This window comes from Uloborus diversus, chromosome 5 (genome assembly GCF_026930045.1).
Source record: "Uloborus diversus isolate 005 chromosome 5, Udiv.v.3.1, whole genome shotgun sequence".
Lineage (NCBI taxonomy): Eukaryota > Metazoa > Arthropoda > Arachnida > Araneae > Uloboridae > Uloborus > Uloborus diversus.
Window position 1 is genome coordinate 160,419,464 of NC_072735.1, and position 20,763 is coordinate 160,440,226.

The 20,763-nt window shown below is 31.3% G+C and overlaps 1 protein-coding gene across 1 annotated transcript in view; it reads right to left on the reverse strand.

Moving 5' to 3' along the window:
• Positions 1-20,763, reverse strand: part of LOC129223223 (nuclear factor NF-kappa-B p105 subunit-like) — an 89,321-nt gene that overhangs the window by 59,201 nt on the left and 9,357 nt on the right. The window contains exons 4-6 of the mRNA XM_054857788.1: positions 14,707-14,789; positions 11,306-11,449; positions 2,160-2,264 (exon numbers count right to left, since the gene is read on the reverse strand). Coding sequence (XP_054713763.1) covers positions 2,160-2,264; positions 11,306-11,449; positions 14,707-14,789 — 332 coding nt within the window. The remainder of the gene's footprint in view (positions 1-2,159; positions 2,265-11,305; positions 11,450-14,706; positions 14,790-20,763) is intronic.

Consider the following 20,763-nt stretch of genomic DNA (forward strand, 5'->3'; position numbering starts at 1 on the left):
TTTTAATTATGGCTAAAAATGTTGTGGAAAACCCACCTTAAGTCAGGAAAACGCACCCCCCATTTTGAACTGAGGTGATGTACTTTGAAGTGATACTTTAGGGCTCCTTTTCCCCCTTTTTTTTATTCTAAATATCATACCTCCTGAATCTCTTGATGAAGGTTTTTCTTTTTTTACATTTAAACACTTAGAACAACTCGTGTGCATATCCATTGTAATAGTTTAAAATTCTCCCATTGAGTTTTAATGGGAGTTTTTTCTAGTCAAAGCATATTTCATTGAATCCTGTGTTTTTCTCTATTTAGCAGAGATTTTTGTAGTGATATTTTATGCAAACAATTAAAGATGTAAATATGTCAATCAATTTTATTTATCTATTCAGTTTTTTTTTTTTTAACTAAAGCTTGCCACAAGTTTACACTATATACTTTTTTTCGTTGAAAAAAGTTTGAAACGTACATTCAGTGACCTTTAATTACATAATCTTATTAATACAGAACTTTGGAGGATTCTTTTTTTTTTAAAGATTACACTATCTTTAAAAATTTTGTAGAATAAATACTTTTTATTACTTTTATTCAATTTGTTCATTTATTATTACTATTTTAATTTTGTAAGTTTGCGAAAGCCTTCTTTTTTTGTTCATCACTAAAACATAATTGAAATGGAATTCAGAAAAAGGACTGGGGGTAGCACCCTCTATACTCCTTTGAAGACAGCCCTGAGTACAGCCCTGTAGGAAACTCGGATAAGTTTTATAAGTTTTAGAGGTCGAAGTGATGATTTCAAAAATTTTAGAACACAATTTTTGTAAAATTTTAGGACAGTTTAAGACAACAAATATCAAATTTTGATGACTTAAATGTAATTCATTTACTCGATTTTTGTAGTGGGTGATCAAACATTTCAAATTGAATTTATTCTGCTGTAGTTTTCAAGATTCAATCTTTCACTTTTCAACACAGTGACACATGATGAAGTAGAAATATTTTATCTTACAACTTGAAGCTGGGTTAATCTAAACAGGTCATTTAAAGAAAAATCTTTTAATGAATTTGACTTTATAATAAGTTCACAAATAAACAAATTACAGAAATATACTTTTTTGTCTATCGCTACTTCAGATTTCATGAACTTTAAACATGTACTTCTAGTAAGTTTGTCCAATTTTAGGTACAAACAATGAACAATTGCTCTTCCTTTCTGTAAAAATAGTACATATTTTTTGAGCTGGTCAAAGAGAAATGAGAAAAAATATAAGTGTACAAGTGTAAATGGATCTTTCAATGTACTTGCAGTTCTATTATATCTATATAAATTGTCATCATCATACTGAATAGATATATATTTAAGAGATAATGTTAAATAACTAAATACTGCTCAATCAGTCTATCACATACAGGCCAAAGAGTTAACCACCTTATTTCAACATGTCGTAAACAGACAGAGAGCAGCTTAAAAAACTTCATTAATGAACTCAACTTGCATGGAATGAAAATCTTCCCTCATGGTTGGTGATAATTTAAAACCATTGATGAATGCCTAAAGCAAAATTATCTATGTGGAGCAAAAGTTTTTCAACTCCTTTGCGCATAGCATTACGCACAATATGCAAACAATAAGTTCCTATGTTAACCAGGTTAGGGAGCAACATCTCAGCTAACATGGTTAGCATATTTTTAATTTCTTTTCAAGGGGGAAAAATCAAATATACCAGATCCTATCCTCTCCCCCCTAACTCTTTTTCCGCAATGTCTGCTGCGCAGCTGTTTTTATTTTCTTTTTCATTTTATTTTTATATCTTTTTTGCAGAAGAGGAATAACTGCAAGACTTATAAAGTATAGATAAAACAAAGATTTATATTGAGCATATGTTATGCTTAAACACATCTCCCCTCCCCCACTTTCTCCATAAAGAAGGCAGCAACAGCATAGGTTTTTCTTTCTTTCTTTTTGAGAGAAATTTTTAGGGTCTAGCAAAGTCATTTTATTCTAATATATAGGCATATCATCATGAAAATTTTCATTTTTAGGTTTAATTCTAATTTTAAGCACACAAGTATGGAATAAAATAGGGAACATTTTAGGAATTTTAGGATAAAACTTAAAATTTTATATTTATATTATTTTTATATTTTTATACAAATACGATAAAATACCTTTTTTAACCTTATCACAAAATAAGAAGATTTCGTCTCCTCCTGAGCAGCTTCCTGCAATTCTACTCAATCGGCAGATTTTTAAATCTCCCGTTTCAGTCGATTCTGAAACAAAATACAAGCAATTTTATTTTTTTGCCTATTTTTTAAATCTTTAGAATATATATTTATGTCAGTTGCATTCAATCAATACAGTTAGGAGGTAAGTTAATAGAATGAAATAATTAGATATTAAGGAATAAGAGCACATTATTGTGCTAGCTATGCATTTGTTAGCAAAATAAAATAATGCACTAGTGACTAATTACTCATTTATGAATACTGCATGTAGTTTGGATATTTTCTCAGCACCATACAAGAACACAGAGGTTAAAAACATCAGACAATAAGAAACATGTTGAGCAGCAATGTTAAACTCTGTCTCCCTATGGAATAGCTGTGATTGGCTGATGAGCTTCTGATGTCATCTCTCTGCTATTGGCCTGTATATAAGCTCTAAAAGAGGCCATGTCAGGGTGGCGACAGAAACTATGAAAAAAAGTTCCCTGACTTTTCCCTGATTTCCCTGATTAAGTTCACCAAATTTCCCTGATTTACTTGACCAATGATAATGGTTTCCTTGCTTTGCCCTACTTGAAACCATTGCATATTGAATAAAATGCAGTGTTGAAAACATTTTAAGCTGTTAATTAAAAATATAATATGAAAAGATGCTCCCTTTTTAAATAAAAATAGTACATTAAATTATCTACAAGGACATATTATAGGAAATCTAAAACAAATACTCTTTACTTCCAGTAACCAGTATGTAGCTTCCAGTAGCATAAGGATTCTGAGAAATTATTACAAACACTCTTAAAGAAATATCTAATCATGATAAAACTAAAACGTTTATAAGGAAATTATTTTGAACTAAATTTTCAAGCAGTATAATTATTGCTGCAAGAATAACTAGTAATAGTGAAAGTATAGAAGTAATTTAGTTTTATTTACGTAAATAAGAGACATATTTATATAAAACAAGCTGAAACCTTATAACAACCAGTCATATTGAGCTACTTTCTAATCAAGAACTTATGTTTTAATGAATGAATACAGAATTTTAACGATTAAAAAACAATAAAAATATTTACTTATGTACACAAGGTAACTTAATTTCAAATGATTTCCTTATTTGTCAGGAAAAAGATTTTAGATTACTTTTGTAAACAACAATATTGAAATGCAAAAAACAATCAATTATTTCCAAAAATATATATATACATATAACTATATATAACTTGGTTTTAAAATAAAAGAATTTTAAAGCCTGAAAAAGAAAACTTTGTATAATCTGAGGCAACAGCGAAACAGCGATGGTAAAAAACGAAGTTTATTTTCATTTAAAATTTTTAATTTTAGCAATTAAATTAAAAATGCAAAGAAGTCATATTTTTTAAGCTTTTTTTAAAATCTGTATTAATTTAAAAAACAAATTTTTTTTCTTGAAATTGTGATTACAGTATTCTAATTAGTTCAAGACAATGAGTAAAGGCAAGGGAGCTACGACGTTAATGATGGCTTCCCCTTTGTTTATTAGCATGGAACAAGTGAAAGGTAAATTTAAGCTATGTAAAATAAGCAACTTTACAGACACAGAAGCAATCTTAGGAAGTTCTTCCTGTGTTTAATAAGTTAAAATTTAATACTTGGACGTTGAGAAAAAAAGATGCACAAATATGAGGCAGTGTATAATCGCAACTCATTAATTTTACTTTTTTCTAAACAGAAAATTGGCGGAAGATGTGTAGGAAATTAGTAGGGCTCGACCGATGGCATTTTTTGGCCGATGGGCCGATGCCGATTGTTGGCCGATTGTTCAAAGATGGCCGATGGCCGATGGCCGATTGTTTTCCTTCAAATGGCCGATTGCCGATGGCCGATGGCCGATGCTTTTGGCCGATGGCAAAAAAAAAAAAGAAAAAAAAATCTAACAGAAATAAATTGATAAGATTGTCAAGGATTTAAAGGATCATTGATTCATTTCACTTTACTTCCCTTCTAGGAATAAGGAATTGTAATCCCCCCTCCCAAAAAAAAAATCAGATTTCGACCTAAATTTTTATTTTACTATCATCCAATTTAAACTTTACAAGTTTTTCCAGCGCATATGTACCTAAGAACATATAGATGACCGAAATATCCATTTTGAACGCCTCCTTAGTTAATTATCGCAAATTCTCTTGTGATGTCTTCATGCGTGTAAACTTATGTTACACAAAAACGTTATGAAATAGAAAGTTGAAAAATCATACGTAAGTAGTATGATCTAAAAGTTCGAGGACAAGTTGTATAAAAATATCGTGAATAGTTCACATTACCGAAGTACATCTACAGTGGCTCCAAAAAGTGTTCGTACACTTTGAAATTTTGTAGTAAAACCAAAATAACGCAAAACTGAATTCGAATATGAAGACCATTTTTTTTTACACTATTCTTATGCCATTCAGAATAAAACCCAGTAGTTTTTCTCAAAATATTGCCAAATTTTATTTTTGAAATTTGTCAAAAAACGATGAGACAGAGAAAAAATACGCCACAAAAGTCATCGTACATTGAAATATTTTCGAATAAATTCATGATTAAAATTATTATATGTGGTTTTTTTTATTGTTTTTACATTGTAATGACACTGTAAAGTCATTTGCCATTAATTTTTTGTTTATTTATTCCCTAAGCTTCTGCTTATTATTTTTAAATGGCAGGTATGCGCAGAAAACAACAAACACGATTCGAAATTTGATTTTTTTCCCTCACAGTAGCCATAAATTGGTTTGAAATGTCTCTAAATTAGTTAATTTATACCATTCTATAGTGAAGTGCTTGATAAAATGCTTTAAAGACAAGAATCGGATCGAAAACAAGGTAACAAAAGGTCAACTGGCAAAGTTAACAAAGCGTGATCGGAGGTTTACAGTTAAAAAAATTATGAAAAATACACATTTGAGCGCTGAAAAAGTTTCTGCAGAATTGAATGAAACATTTTACGTTTAATTTTCACCTAAAATTGTTCGCCAAGTTCTCTGATTAGCTGGATTAAAGGGGACCCCTTCCCGCAGAAAATTTCTTGTGCGCGCGAAAAACAGTAAACTTACGCTTTCCGTCGTAAAATAAATGATAAATAAGCTCAAAACGTTTTGAAACAACGTCTTACTTATAGATGAAAATAAAATTAACATTTTGGGTTAAAATAGTGCATAATTGTCAACAGAAGAAAAAATGAGGGATTTAATCTTAAGAGCTTAACTGGATCAGTTAATCAGGACGGTGAAGGTGTTTTTTGTGTGAGGGTGCATAACAGCATCAGGACTTGGAAATTTGGAGTTTTTTGATGAAAGAATGAATCATGCTGTTCACTTAAATATTTCAAAAAACAATTTTAAACTATTAGCCCAAAATTTGGTAATCAGAAACAACTTTGTTTTTTATCAAGTTAACGATAAGAAGCACACGTTCGAGTTTGGTGCCTCAAAATTTGTCCTTAAGCTTAGAAATTTCTCCTCAATCGCCAGATTTAAACTTAATGGAACATATTTGGAGATATCTGGTGGCTAGATTACGAAAATACACCATTGAAACGAAAAGCGAACTAGAAACAGTAGGACTCGTAGTGCGGCTGAACACTTACTCAGAAATTGCACAAAAAAAGACAGAAAAAACAATGAAATCTCTTCTCAGACGTTTAAAAGCTGTTATTGTTACTGCATGATATTATATTAATATAAAGTTAGATTGTTTACTAATTTTTTGATATTTTTTCCGAAGTGTACGAAGACCTGTAAAATAAAATTTCCGACACTTTTTGGTTTTTTATTTTTACGAAATTAAGTTTTCATGTTTTATTAAAAATTTTCGTGCAGTTTTGTTTAAAATAGATCATAGATCTTATAATTAAATATCTATTCCGAAATATTAATTCTAACCAATGCCATAGGGGCCTATTTCATTGAAAGTCGTGGGTGTGCGAACACTTTTGGGAACCACTGTATCTACAAAATAGTCACCTTGAACGGTTATACACTTCTGCCAACGTTCGTATAGCTTTTAGAAGGACTCCTGGACATTTGTCACAACCTCCTGTAAGGCCTCTTGCGCTGCTGCTTCAACTTCATCGTGGGGAAGAAGGCGACTTTCTTGTTGAGGATGCACGGTTCGATTGGTCAATACTCTGATATGACAAGCAAATAACGTAATATTTCGTCGGACTTAGCTCCGTGTGATGTTTACCTGTTCCCAGCAAAAAAAAAAAAAACATTTACATGGACACCGCTTTCTTCCGTCAGGAGAAGATAAAGCTGCATCACAGAAGGTAGCGAAAAATGGCTTCCAGGAGTGTTTCCAAAAGTTATATGAACACTGGCAGAAGTACATAGTCCCTCAAAATGACCTTTTGAAGGTGGATGTGCTTCGGTAATATGAACTATTCTGGGTAAGGTTTTATACAACTTGTTCCCCGAACTTTTGGATTGTACTACGTACAATCTGTATAGGGTGTAGTAATGCTTCTACTTTTTTGTGTGCTGTATGATGGAAGACAAAGAACAACAGCGAAAAAAAAGGAAGAAAAACAAAGATATTGTTTAATAACCAATTGATTTTTTTTAAAATTGAACACATAACAAAAGCCTTCAGTAATATTGTAATATTGTATGATTTAGGTAAGCTAAACATAGTTAAAAAACATTAAATTATGTTGTTTTATCATTCAAAAAAAAAAGAATAAAACTATGAAACCGTCAACAAATTACGCAATTAAAGTGGAAAGATTGCACGTCGACATATTTTAATCATCAAATTAAACAAAAAAGGTAACAGATAAATTACAATATTAAATCATAATAGGAATATTTTTATACTTATTTAAAATTTATGAATAGAAAAGTTTGCATTTTTCATAAATGTATAACAATGACATAAGTTTTGCGGAAAAAAGAAATAGCCATGAAAAGAGCGAGGTTCTTAAAACGCAGCTACAATAAACAAACTCAATATTTACAACAAGTTAATAACTGAATACATATACTACTTGATCTGATGTTTGCACACGTAATATTGAGCAATTTTATTGTTTAAACTTTTATGCAGCACTACAAACAAATTCAAATTAAATTTTTCAATTTAACAATAATTTTCTGAAATTTAAAAAATGGCATAGTAGAAAATCCTTGAAACTTTTCTATAACATATTATTAAACATATGATGAAAACGAAAATAACTTATTCCTTGATTTTATATAAAGACATAAAAATAGTTACTTACAACAGAAAAAAAAATCGATCGCTATTAATGATGCAAAAAAGATGACGCATTACAAAATGTAGATGAAATAAGTATAAGAAATACGCAAGATGGCACTTCTTGACCAAAATTAATAACCGCTAATTATTTAAGAAATGCGTGAAATGAGGAGGATGGGTTAGGGGGGTCACCCTCTGTTTTTGGAGTAACTCACAACGTTAAACTTCGGCCGCAACTTCGACTTAATTTTTTTAGTACAGAACCGCTACCACCAACGTCTCGGAAGAGTTTCTGAATCTACTTCAGCACTTCTGAAGAAAAAATTCAAAAGTCACTGTTTTCCGAGTTATGCCACCATTCAAAACGTCTTTAATCTATTTCTTACATGAATGCTCTAAATTCTTCCTAAACAATAGATAAAGCTTGAAAAAAATCTCTAATTTTATGAATGGTGTTAGTTTTAAACAACTCAGAAGTACAACTAGAGTTTAATTTCAGAAATTGAGGGAGTGGGAGGAGGGGCACGCAAGTGTTCTCGGAAATACAAAAAATAGTCGGAGAAAAAATAGAGTTCAAAATAATCATAAATATTGAGCAGAAAAACCCTTTTAAAACTTGCACCCGAGTTTGTTTTGACGTGCAGTGGCGGATTTAAAATATAGCGAATGTTGCGATTGCGCGAGAGGTCCCATATACATAGGGGCACCGTAGGAGTTACAAAAATCTTTATGATAAATGTTTTACAACTTCTGTGATAGAGAAATAAGGCCCCAAAATATATTTCGATGGGCCCCAAACATGTAGCTCCGCCGAAGCGATACAGAAAAGACTGCATTACTGTGGTTCATATTACAAATATCGAAAAATTAAAAATTACCGTCGGTTCAACGGGAATCTAACAAAATGAAACAAAACCGGTTTCGCCATCTCATATTTGTTTTCATGGTCTCCAGTTCTGCAATATATCACTAAATGATCGTCAGTCTGAGACGCTATATTAATTTTGCTTTGAAATAAGTAATTAATAGCCACAAAAAATCGGTTAATAAGCTTTTTAGAACACCCGATCGAAAACAAAAAGCGAAGTGCACAACTAGAACGTGCGCACATCCCACATGCGAAAATTTAGCCTTCTACAGCTTACCATTTTTAAGTTTTGACTTATGAGAGATACATACATACATCCAGCAGCAAGAAAAAACGCAATAATTAACTTGTTTGGTACCTGAATGCAGTATTAAAAACTCTTTCAGGGGTGACTATAGAAATTCATACTGAAATTTAAGTAAACAATTTTGTTTGAAAACAATAATTCCCTTTACTTTGTATTAAAATGTAAAACAACAAAAGTCCTCTTTTTTTTTTCAAAAACATCGGCCAATTCCATCGGCTTTTCGATGTTTTTAAGGCCGATGGGCCGATGTTTCCTGCAAGTTAGCATCGGCCGCCGATGCCGATGGCTAAATCGTTGAACCATCGGCGCCGATGCATCGGCCAGGCCGATACATCGGTCGAGTCCTAGAAATTAGGGTACTTAATTTTGCAAAACAAAAAAAAACTTCATTTAATCAATTTCCCTGAATTTTCGTTTCTTTTTCGAAATTCCCTGATATTTCCCTGATTATTAAAGTTCCCTGACTTTTCCCTGATTTCCCTGATCTGTCGCCACCCTGCATGTCAGTTTAGTCGGAAACTAGGGGGCCGGGTTTTGGGGGTGGGGGCGACACAGAGTAAAAAAAAAGAAAAAGAAAGAAAGGAAGGAAAAGGGGGAATAAACTCCAAATGCGCATAAACAAGTAAAATTTATTCTTTTGGTATTTACTGCTGTGGTATTCAAAATAAAGTAAATTGTTTTCTAATACTAAACAGTTTCTGATTTTTTTTTCTTTCTTTCTTTCTTCTTTCCTTTCTTCTTTTTTTTTGGGGGGGGGGAGGGGCCCAGGGACATAACTGAGAAAGAGCCTGCCTAAGCTCTCTGTGTCCCTGCCTGTACATTGTACAATGCAGCATTGCATTTTTTACGTAGTGGTGTCATGCATGTTTTACCTCTGTGTCTTGTGTTAATGAACATTATGTCTTTCAAAATCACTGCCTCCGCAACTTTATTAGGATTACTAACACAACACTTGAATAATAAAGAAGTCAAAGTTTTCAAATGGTCTTTAGTTGGACAATATCGATGGATTAAGTTTTTCGTAAGAGCTGGGCAGGAGGATAAGTGTTCAGCATTTATTGTGGCACCACTTCAGCAGTGAAAAGCATCTGCAGTGCTGCCTCTGCGGCAGTAAAGGAGATTGCATTTCTGGGAAGGGGGCACAACATCTCCTGTATCTGAAGCATTTCTAAAGCTACACATGCTTTATGAGTGGTGTTAAAGAAGTAACAACTAGTGACAATAATTGAGTATCTAACTGTTCAGGATCCCCCCATTCAGGATCTTGCTTCCCCCCACCCCCCACCCCCTTCGAAACATTGCCAGAGCAGTACTAAGATTATACGCTTTTTGTATTGCAACTACTTAAGAGAAAGCTGAGTTTTGGCAGGATGTTAGTGCATAATGTATTCTTTAAAAAAGTACAAAGTCCCGACCCCCAACACTCTTTCTTCCCCTCTTCCTCACCCCCACCGAAGCACTGCAAGAACAGCACTATGATTGTACGCTTTTCGTGTTGCAACTAATTAAGGGACAATAATTGAGTATCTAACTATTCAGCAGGTGAGTTAAGTAGTAGTTGCAAAATTTTCTATTGCATGACACAATGGTATACTAAATTTTTGAGTTGGTTTGAATTCTTTTTTGATAAAAATTATGGACATTTATGACTTTTTCATGACTTAAAAATGATTAAAAACCACTAATTATATTGTGAGTTAATTATGCATAAAATATGCCTTATAATATTATTGATCGCTCTATGCAAACAGGAAACTGAACTTTTTATTTAAAAAAAATATCCTTTCTGACCAATACACCAGTTGTATAAGATATTTTCACTTGTCAATCAAAGTAGGTTAAAATTCTAAAACAACCTTTTTTCACAAACTTCTATCATATATTGGGTTGGAGGGAAAGTTCTGTCATATTTTAAAGAAAATATTAGAATTCAGCAACAAGTCCAAAACCAAGTATCCATCAATGAAAAGTACTGCTTTGTTTGTAATGGGACAGGAAAGGTCCAGTGTATTATGAGTTGCTGAAACAGGGAGAAATCATCAACGCGGATCTGTACTGCAATCAGCTGGATAAATTTGATGCAGCTATCAAAGAAAAAAGGCCAGCATTAGCGTCCAGAAAAGGAATACTGTTCCACCACGATAATGCTCGACCGCCTATGCAATGATGACACAACAAAAACTGAATGCCTTAGGATGGGAAGTCCTTAGTCAACCACCGTATTCACTTGACATTGCACCATCTGATTATTACCTATTCAAGTCTCTGAAAAATTATCTAACGTGAAAAAAATTTGAGTGTTTTGAAAGTGTTCTAAGGCAGTTGCTGACTATTTTAACTCCAAGGAGGATAACTTCTACAAAACAGGAATTCACAGGTTACCTGAAAGACGGCATTAAGTTGTAACAAATAACGGAGCATATATAATAGAGATTAATATTAAACACATATTTTTATAAATGAATTCAAATATTTTCTTTAAAATATGACAGAACTTTCCTTTCTTTTAAATATGACAGAACTTTCAGTCCAACCCAATAGTTAGCAAATTCTTGTTTCAAAAAAAAAAAACAATACTTTAACATAAATAAAAAAGCAAACATAAAAACAACCTCTTATATAAATTCTAAGTATCAACATATCCTAGATTTTATAATTAAGAAGATTTTTTCTGAAAATAACATATATACTCACTACTATTATATATTGCATCTGAAAATGCATGACAAATTGGTCTGTTTGGGTCACTTGCAACAAAAGCTTCCAAACATAGTTTTGCAGCATTTTGGTTGATTTTTTTGGCTTCTTCTTCGATCTCTGCCAACTTAGGTTCAAAATCTAAATTGTTATTTGCAGAACATCAGTAATGAATTATTTTAACACCGCATCATGAAAACTATTTTAAAGATGAATACAGTGAAACTCCCATTTTACGTTTCTCGATGGACTGAGTCTAAAAAACGTAAAATATGAGTGATACATAGAAAGAAAAAATCGAATTGAAAACTAAAGGTAGTAAAGGTCAGGGCCTGATGTAAGTGTAAGAACAAGAAGAACAGGCTTTATAGGCCCCTAGCATGGGGGAGGGGCCAAAAATTACAAAAATAATTTTTTTCATAATGCACATTTTCATTTGTTTTGCTCTATATATATATATATATATATATATATATATATATATATATATATATATATATATATATATATATATATATATATATTTGTTCCAGTGTATAAGTTTAAAATTAAATTGTTATTGCTGACTCTGTTTTAACAAGGTTTATGAGTTCAGAGGGGGGTTCAAGGTTTATGAGAACAGAGGTTTCTCTCTCCCATGTAGTGGGGAAAACTATCTGGAGAGACATCTAGAATAGAATGAGACCACTCAGATGTCACTCCATGTTAGCATGGAGTTCTCTGTAACCGCCTAAATAAGGCATTTATTTTGTTTCTGTTGATTCACAATACTTCAAGATGTTTAAATCTTTTGAATTGTTTATTTATGTAAGTATCAAAGTACAAATACATTACAGTGACATTATCACCAAAACTTTTTTGGATGGTACATCATTTTTTTTGGGGAGTGGGGGACTTCTGTAATGACAAAAAGATGTGCGATTGAGCAGGTTCTGTTGTTCCGCAAGTCAAGGGGCCCTCACAGGTTTGTCATGCATACAGTCCCAAAATTTCTAAATCGCACCCTGGCAAAGATGACACTTTCAAAAGCATAATATCTATATATTATGAAAAGAACATTATTATACATACCATTGTAAGATTATTTTAACACATTTAGCTACAAATCCTGGTGTTTAGGTGAAAAATTCTCCGCGGTAGTGAACAGTTTTTTAGTCATTGAGCTCAAAGCAGAATCTTCCAGGATTTAATTGTTGGGTTAAACTGACATTATTATTGTACAGGTAACTGGGACCTCTCTGATGAAACAAAAATGTAAAATATGGGAAAACCCAATATTCCAGGGACGTAAAATCAGGATTTCACTGTACACAAATGTACATCATGATTATTTATTACTACGCATTTATTGTAGCTTGAAAAATATTCACAGTTAAGAGCAAATTTGGAATATGTACAAAAACATTATTTTTAAATCTTGAAGTTTAAACATTATACACTTCTTGTCATTCTGAAAATAGGGTTCAAAATTTTAAGTTTTCTAATGTAAAGTCAAAGAATAAAGCTGAAACTGGTAATATTCATAACCTTACTTGATTTTTAAAAGGTATGCTTATCAACAAACAATGTCAAATAAAATAAAAAATAACAATGTTTAATTCCAAAGAATTGTAGATTACTGCTTGCATGTGTTTCGGGATTACAAGGAACACCTCTTTCAATGCAAAAAAAGTGTGCTCATGTATGAAAAGATGTCTGACAAAAGCAAAGAGGCATAAGCATAAGCAAGCAGCTTAAAAAGTAAAAATTGCAGACTAAGCAAACACCAATTAGAAAATTATAAGTTAATAAACAACCAATAGGAATGCAAACAATGAGCAAGAGCTTTTTCACATGTATTCAACCTGTACAATAAAGAAGTCAATTAGAGGAAGATTAAGTCACAAAGTTAAAACAAAGGCCATTTCAATAGCCATAAACCACAACAAAAGTAAAAGCTGAATGAAACACTAGGAAATGAAACAAAACACAAAAATTTCGAAACAAAGACAAGTTAAGAATAATCTAAGCAAGATAGATAAAAATGAATGGGAAAAAAATAATCTAAGCAAGACAGATAAAAATGAATGGGAAAAAAAATAATCTAAGCAAGATAGATAAAAATGAATGGGAAAAAATAATCTAAGCAAGATAGATAAAAATGAATGGGAAAAAAATAATCTAAGCAAGATAGATAAAAATGAATGGAAAAAATTTTAATAACAAAAGTTATGCAAAATCGATGCAAATAGATGGGAAAAAAGACAAAAATTATAATTTGAAAAAAGGAAGACACGCAGTAGAAAAATATGGAATAACTTTAAGATGTCAACTAAAATAGAACTATTCCTCAGAATGTGGTAAAATTCCCAAAAGTCAAGATATAATAAATTGGAATAATTTGATAAGAGTTAAAATTGAAAGTCTGATTCCAGTCCCAACAATGTTGGGAAATACTAAACTTATTAAAATGCTGCTTTTTTACATAATTTTGAGGCTCTTTCAAGCGAAATTTTAAAGATCATGCTCTATTTAGAAGCATAAAGCATTAACATTTGAATAAACAAGTTTTCTTTTTGTATAAGCCCACAAATGCCAATCCAGTAATACTTTTAGAATATTGAATTGTAATCAAAAAGGAAGGTGCACAACTAGACACTGTAAAGAACCTAACCATAAGAATTGACATTTTACAACTCTAACTGTTCTTGAGTTATCGAAAATAGATCAGAGGGCATGACGAAATCTATTAAAATGGCCTTGTAAGTGGCTAAATTTGACTTTTTCGTTGTCCATACCTTTGCATCTATATTTTTTTAAAAATATGAACAAACATTACAAAAGAACTAGTAAAAATTTATTCAGGAGTGATTAAAATAAAAATTTTGGTTGGAATTAGAGTGGGAAAATTTACATGAATACTACACATCTCTCTTGTTTGCACAACGTTAAGGGGGGAAAAGTGGCAGAGAACAAATTCTTTTTTGGCACAATTAGCTGTAATCTGCCGTGCTAAGAGCAAAACTTGTATCTGCACCCGAGTTCAAAATGAGGAAATGCCGTTTAAAGTTGTGTGCATCCATGTATTTGATACAGACGCAACTTTTTCAGATTTTTTTCAAAAATATTTTCCATTCGCAAATGACAATAAAACGTTGTATTTAGGTAAAATATGTGACAAAGAATCACTTGCAGACTACATCTCAATTTTGATAAAAAGTGCAGAAACGAGTTTTGTGCTTTGCACGGCAGTATTACTTTCAGACACAAAAACTTGATCAATAACTTGGTCTTATGGACAAAGCACAGCACTGTACAGATTTCTGCCTGACAAACTAATTTTCGTGTACATATTGTTGGATGCTGTATGCGTGTATTAGTAATATAAAAAATGTAACAGAAAAAAAAGCTGCATTTACCATTTCCATATTCTTGTTTCTTTTTTTGCCTCAAAATCTCAAGTACGTCTTCTTTTTTTCTACTCCCAATAGAAACTTGGAAACTAAATGCATTAACAAAAACTGAGAGTTTAAAAAAACTTTTGTTTGAAGCATGAAAAATCGCCATTTAAACTGAGAGAAAAACATAGTTTCATGTTTGAATTTATAATAATTTGATTTATTATAAAGAATTTTTGAGAAAACAAGTAGGCACAAAATGAAAGATTTCTTTTCTTTGAGTTTTAGCTCATCTTTTAACATGATTTGCATTGAATTTTCAAAGTCAAAATTAAATATTTTTTAAATTAAAAAACTAAGCACTTTTAGTGATGCACGCAGCATTTAACATATGTGAAATTTAAATTCAAAGTATACAGTGCATAATTAAAAAATACTACAATTTTATATTCATATCTATAATGAACATAAAAGGCATGCTTAACTAAGTAAAGGAATGTGCAGCAAAGTGAAAAAGTTAAGGTAATTGAATTTGTTCAAAGTGAACAAACTGGAAATTTGTTTTGAAAATTACAGTACATAAAGAAGGAATAATTTATTTTGTGATAAAATTTGCATTGAAACACATTTTTTTATTCTTGGTCATACATTTGTACCTTCAAAAAAATTTGGAAAACTTTCAGTTTTTTTTTTCCCCATGGGACAAAGTGAAAAATTAAGTATTTTTCTAATGAGATATTATCTATTTGTAAATTAAAGATATGTCTGATCAAATGAATAAGTGAATAAAAGAATGTGTAGACAAATGTATAGATAACAAAACAATAAATGATCTAATAAATAAATCAAAGTATTAACTAGATTAGAAAAAATAAATGAGTGAATAAAATACTTAATGAAGAAGAAAATAAGTGAATGAATGGATAAATATAACTAAATAATTAAATGAAGTAATGCAAATGAATTAGTTAATAAAATAATATGTAAGTGATTTAATAAATGGTTGAATAAGTAAACAAAAAAATAATTCCCTTTTTCCCGCATGCACTTGACTGATTGCACAAAGCATTTTAAATAGAAATAAGCTTCACAATATAAATAAATAAATATCACACTGAATATTAGTAGGTCTCAATTAATATTTAAAATGTTAATAGCAAGAACTCTATCATTTTAAAATAACAAAATATTTTTTGACTTACAACAAAATCTCACATTATCAGTATTCATTTTAGAAAATTTCTTATATTACCATATGCTTTGATCTTCAGAGCAGCCTACGTGTGTTACTACATAAGTAAAATGTTACCTGATATGTGGCGCTAAAAACTCAGCAATTATTTCACTATTTCACTTTGCCCCACATTTCTGAACATAAACTATGTAACTGAAGTAATAAATTAAATTTAGTTTGAAAAAAAAAGGTTGCAATCAGAGTTTTTAAATGTGGTTTTAAAACTTTATGATCAAAGCATGTATTATCATATGCTTTGATTTTCAGGGATATTTTTTCCCCCGACTGGAAGTCTACTTGTGCTACTATATAATTAAAATGCCTGATACATGGAGCTAAAAACACAGTAAATATTTCACTTTGTTCTACATTCCCTTATATGAACTATATAACTGAAGGAATAAAGAAAATTGCGGTATGAAGTAGTTAAATTTTTGCTTCAATAACATATTAATAATGAAACAAAATATCGGTTTTGAAAGCTAAGGATCAATGTAAAGGAAACTAATCTGATTTGTTTAGAAATCAAACCATTGAAAAAAAACATCTCTAGGTCCACTCCATGCCAAAGTAGCTATTTTGTCCTGCACATGACAATTAATATAGGCGAATGAGGGTCAAAGTGAAATAGTTAAGATGAGTGAGCTTATTCAAAATGAACAAATTGAAAATTTGTTTTGAAAATTACAGTATTTTAAGAAAAAACATTATATTTTACAATAATACTTGAATTGCATTGAAACATTATTTTTCATTTTTGACACTACGATTGAGGCAGTGAGAAGCAAAGGGATGCAAGTGGACTATTTTAAGTTTCGAGTAAAACGCATTTAAAGATCAGATCCTAGGTAGGCTTTCATTGAAATTTTTTTCAAAATCATGCTGTACAGCAGCACAGGGGCGGCATTTCACCATTTCATTTGGGGGGTCGAGTTTCTTAAATGTGTATAACCCCAAAGCGAAACCAAACGCACATTAGCTAATAAGAAGTTGTCATAAAATCAGTTTAGTATGAATAAAATTAGTGTTTAGAAACAATTAAAATTTTGGTTCATTGACTAAAAAGTTATCACACAAAACTACTAAAGGTTTTTATACCTTTTGGAAAAGTTATAATGCATGACTTTTGGAATTCGGAAGAGCAGGGAATCGTGTTACTAATCTATCAGTGCCCAATGTCGTGCTGTTTTGCCAGTTCAGCTAAATGGAAAAGGTAATTTTTTTTTTCCCCTTTGTGCTTCGAAAATATTTCTCTAACCTCCTGAGACATAAAAAAAATCTTTCTCTACTAGCTGAACTCATTGTAATAGTTAAAAAAAATTGAAGTAACACAAAGTTATGTATTAAAACACTTTTTATATCCTGCTGTTCAAAATCACTTCAAAAACTGTGAGGGGCTTAAAATTTTCATCATTGAATAATCTAGTCATGTCGGCACTCTCAGCTTCAATGAGATATCTGCCTCTAGCTCTGTTATTCACTATTCCAGACTTATAAGTCCATAACAAGGACGAAACTGTAGTCTCTGGATGTGAAAACTATTCTGTCGGTATATTGCTTGTAATTTTTCTTGTCTCATGCTAAAAATTTTACTCACAGTTGAAACATTTTATTTTTATTTTTCAAAATCCAATCCAAATAACCATAATCCCAGCCAACCATACAGAAAAATTAATATCATCAAATCTTGTGTTAATTTTATTCGAAACTGAATCTATTACTTCATACAAAATAAGCAAAAATCATTTTTTGCTACTCTTTAAAATTGGGTCGGAGGAAGAATTTTTTTGAAAAATTTCACGATTGATTGAAATATACATCTATAAAAAATCTATTTTCAGTTTCAATTGTAGATTGAACTTTGGCTTGAATAGTCCGAAAATTAAGAGTAGCAGATTGATGATGTTTTGATAGAGTAAAGCATTTTTCAAAAACTTTCTTCAATACAAACAATTTGAATAAAAATTCAAACGAAGTTAAACATGCTAAAGGGAATGAGCTTTTTCACCATTGAAAGAATTGTTTTGCAATAATTCTTCCAGTCGTCAAATCACTGCTTTGAAGTTAGAGGAAATTTTTTATTGTTTTAACTCTTGAAGATTATCTTGTGTCACTCCGCGATTGCATAATTATAGAGCCCCATTAATGAGCAAGAGAATGCTCAAGAATGCCTCCAAATACGACAGCCAAATTGAATATGACTACAAATGCATGATGATAGTAGTCGTAAAAAAATAGTTGAAGACAACTTAAAATAAAACCAAATTTATTTGGTAATTTAGTAAAGTTAGTTTAAGAATATTAAAAACAATTGAAACAACGCGAAATAGAGCTAAGCTATATCTAACTATTAAGAACTATCTATTAAAATAAACCTGCATCGTTGCTTAAAAGCAAACGAGCGCTCAAGTCACGAAGCCAGAGAGAAAAACGCCGAAGAAGTCAATTTCCTACTCGAAACCTTTCCTTATATCCTAAGTCAACTCATTAGCATGCGGACGCCAAATCAGCTTCTGATACTCGCCAGCATAGCGCCTGGCCAATGAGCATCGAGCACATGGCGATCAGTTACGATGCTTCATCGATTACGTAAAGTGACGTCATTGATCGGCGACTGCACGTGTGAGATACATCTTCAGGCATCCGCATTAGAAGGTGGAAAAACGTCCTTAAAAAATTTCTCTCATACTAGGATTAGGCAGTTGACTGATACAATCGTGATATAAGTGGTGAGATAAACTAGTTGAAACATGTTAATTGTAATTTAAGGGGTGCTAGGCCAACACCCATAAAAGGTATTTGGTTGATATGTCTTTTTTTATTCAATAATCACATACATTTTTACTAAGTTTCTAAGAAAGCATTATAATGTATTGAGCAGCTGTAACAAGTTTCTAGCAGAAGAAAGAGATGAACACTCATTAAATAAATATACAACTTAAAAAATGAACGTAAAGTGAATGTAAAATATCAAGGAATTTTCTTGTGAAAACCATGCTGCTACACCACTTTTCACGAGCCTCTCATATTGGACATACCATTGGTACACTGGGCACACAAGTGTGAAATTTTTAGCCTATATGAGGCAATGTCTTCTTTAGTTAAAATTAACCATGGTTCTCTATTAGTTTTCTATGTTCTGAAAAAGACGAAAATACTTCATGAATTTCTAAGTCATCATCCAATTAACGAAAAACACTTTTTCTAGTCTGAGAATGTGTTGAGTTTCATCAAATAGTTGCTGAGAACCAGCGAGATTTCCTTGAATGAACATTGATTTCCGACTTACATAAATTGAATTCACCCATTTTCTATCATTCTGCTCAAAAAATTTAGGGGTGCGACCGCTCCCTCTTGATTCCCCTATTTGCCACCCCTGCAGCAGCACTACCAGGGCTACTAGTACAATCTCTTGCCCCAAGACAGAGGAGAAGTTCACCTACCATTTGTACTGGTTATCTGAACATTTTTAATTTTGCCATTTGCATCCCTTTGCTTCTCACTACCTCAATTGTGCCTTTAAGAAAAAGTGAAAATTTTTCACTTTTTCTCATTCATTGGGCAAAGTAAAAAATGAAATTTTTTCGAATAAAATATTTTCCATTCGATTAAGAAAAACATTTTTGAACAAATTAATGAGCAAATGAAAGAATAAATGAATAAATAAAATATAATGAAACAATAAACTACTAAGTAAATTAAACAATTAATTAACAAATGAGGAAAAATAAATGAGTGTATAAAAGATGGGAACAAAAAAAGTTACTTCTGAGCCATTTTTAACATTTTGAAATTTGACATCAATTTCGCTTTTACTGCACAGTATATACGCCTAGAACATCATATACAAACATAAAAGGACAGCAAATATTTATAAAAATTGATAAATAGAAAATTTAATGATCGGTCTGTTAGTAACAGATTTTGGACATACAGTTGTCCAGTAGGCAGGATGATGTCCAGATTTTGGACATCATCATAATGAAAGTTTCAGTTTTTGAACTTTTCCAAAGAAAATTTCACCTATTTTTAAATTCTGCAATGAAAAAAAGAGGATTTATGAAGTACATTGACAACTTTATATATTGGTCTTTAAATAATAAAACTTTGTTATGGTTTCGTAAAATCCGAAACAAAAAACCATCCATTTTGCCAGCGCAGGTGATAAAGTCGTCAAAACCGACGCTGTTGACGAAAACCGGAATTCCTCGCTGGTAATCCTTTGCTTATCGTACGCTGTGAGTTGTCACCAATCAGGGTTTGCTTGGCGATTTTTGCCGCCTATTTGTTTACTTAAATGCCTTTGTTATGATCAAAACTTGTGTTTCTACTGTTATTTATGTAATGTTCAATGCATAACGTATTAATTGTGCAAAATACCAATGGATTAAAGAAATTAACATTATACTAGCCTTTTTTATTAAAGTTGCATGACAGAAGATCATTTATAACATTGAATAAATGGACAGAATTATTGGCGTCTAGATCGTAACGCAATTTGGACATCTCACATATATGTTAAAGAAAAATGATTTTGCTTCAAAAATACTGCATAAAAACATATGAAAACACTAAAATAATTAAAAATTGATTTTGAGGATCGAAAAAAACCTTTAAAACATATATATCATATATTTAGCTCTCAAATAATAGCATTGTGCAGATCGTAACTTTTGGACGTTCATCAAACTTCCAACTTACTTTTTTCTAAAATCGTTTACAAAAAAATATGTCTTTACTTTTGTAAATTGTGGGAAATATTATCAAAAAATTATTCAGTTTGAGATTCATACCCTTAATTATTTTTTTGAAATGCATGAAAATAATTTTAAAAAAATATATTT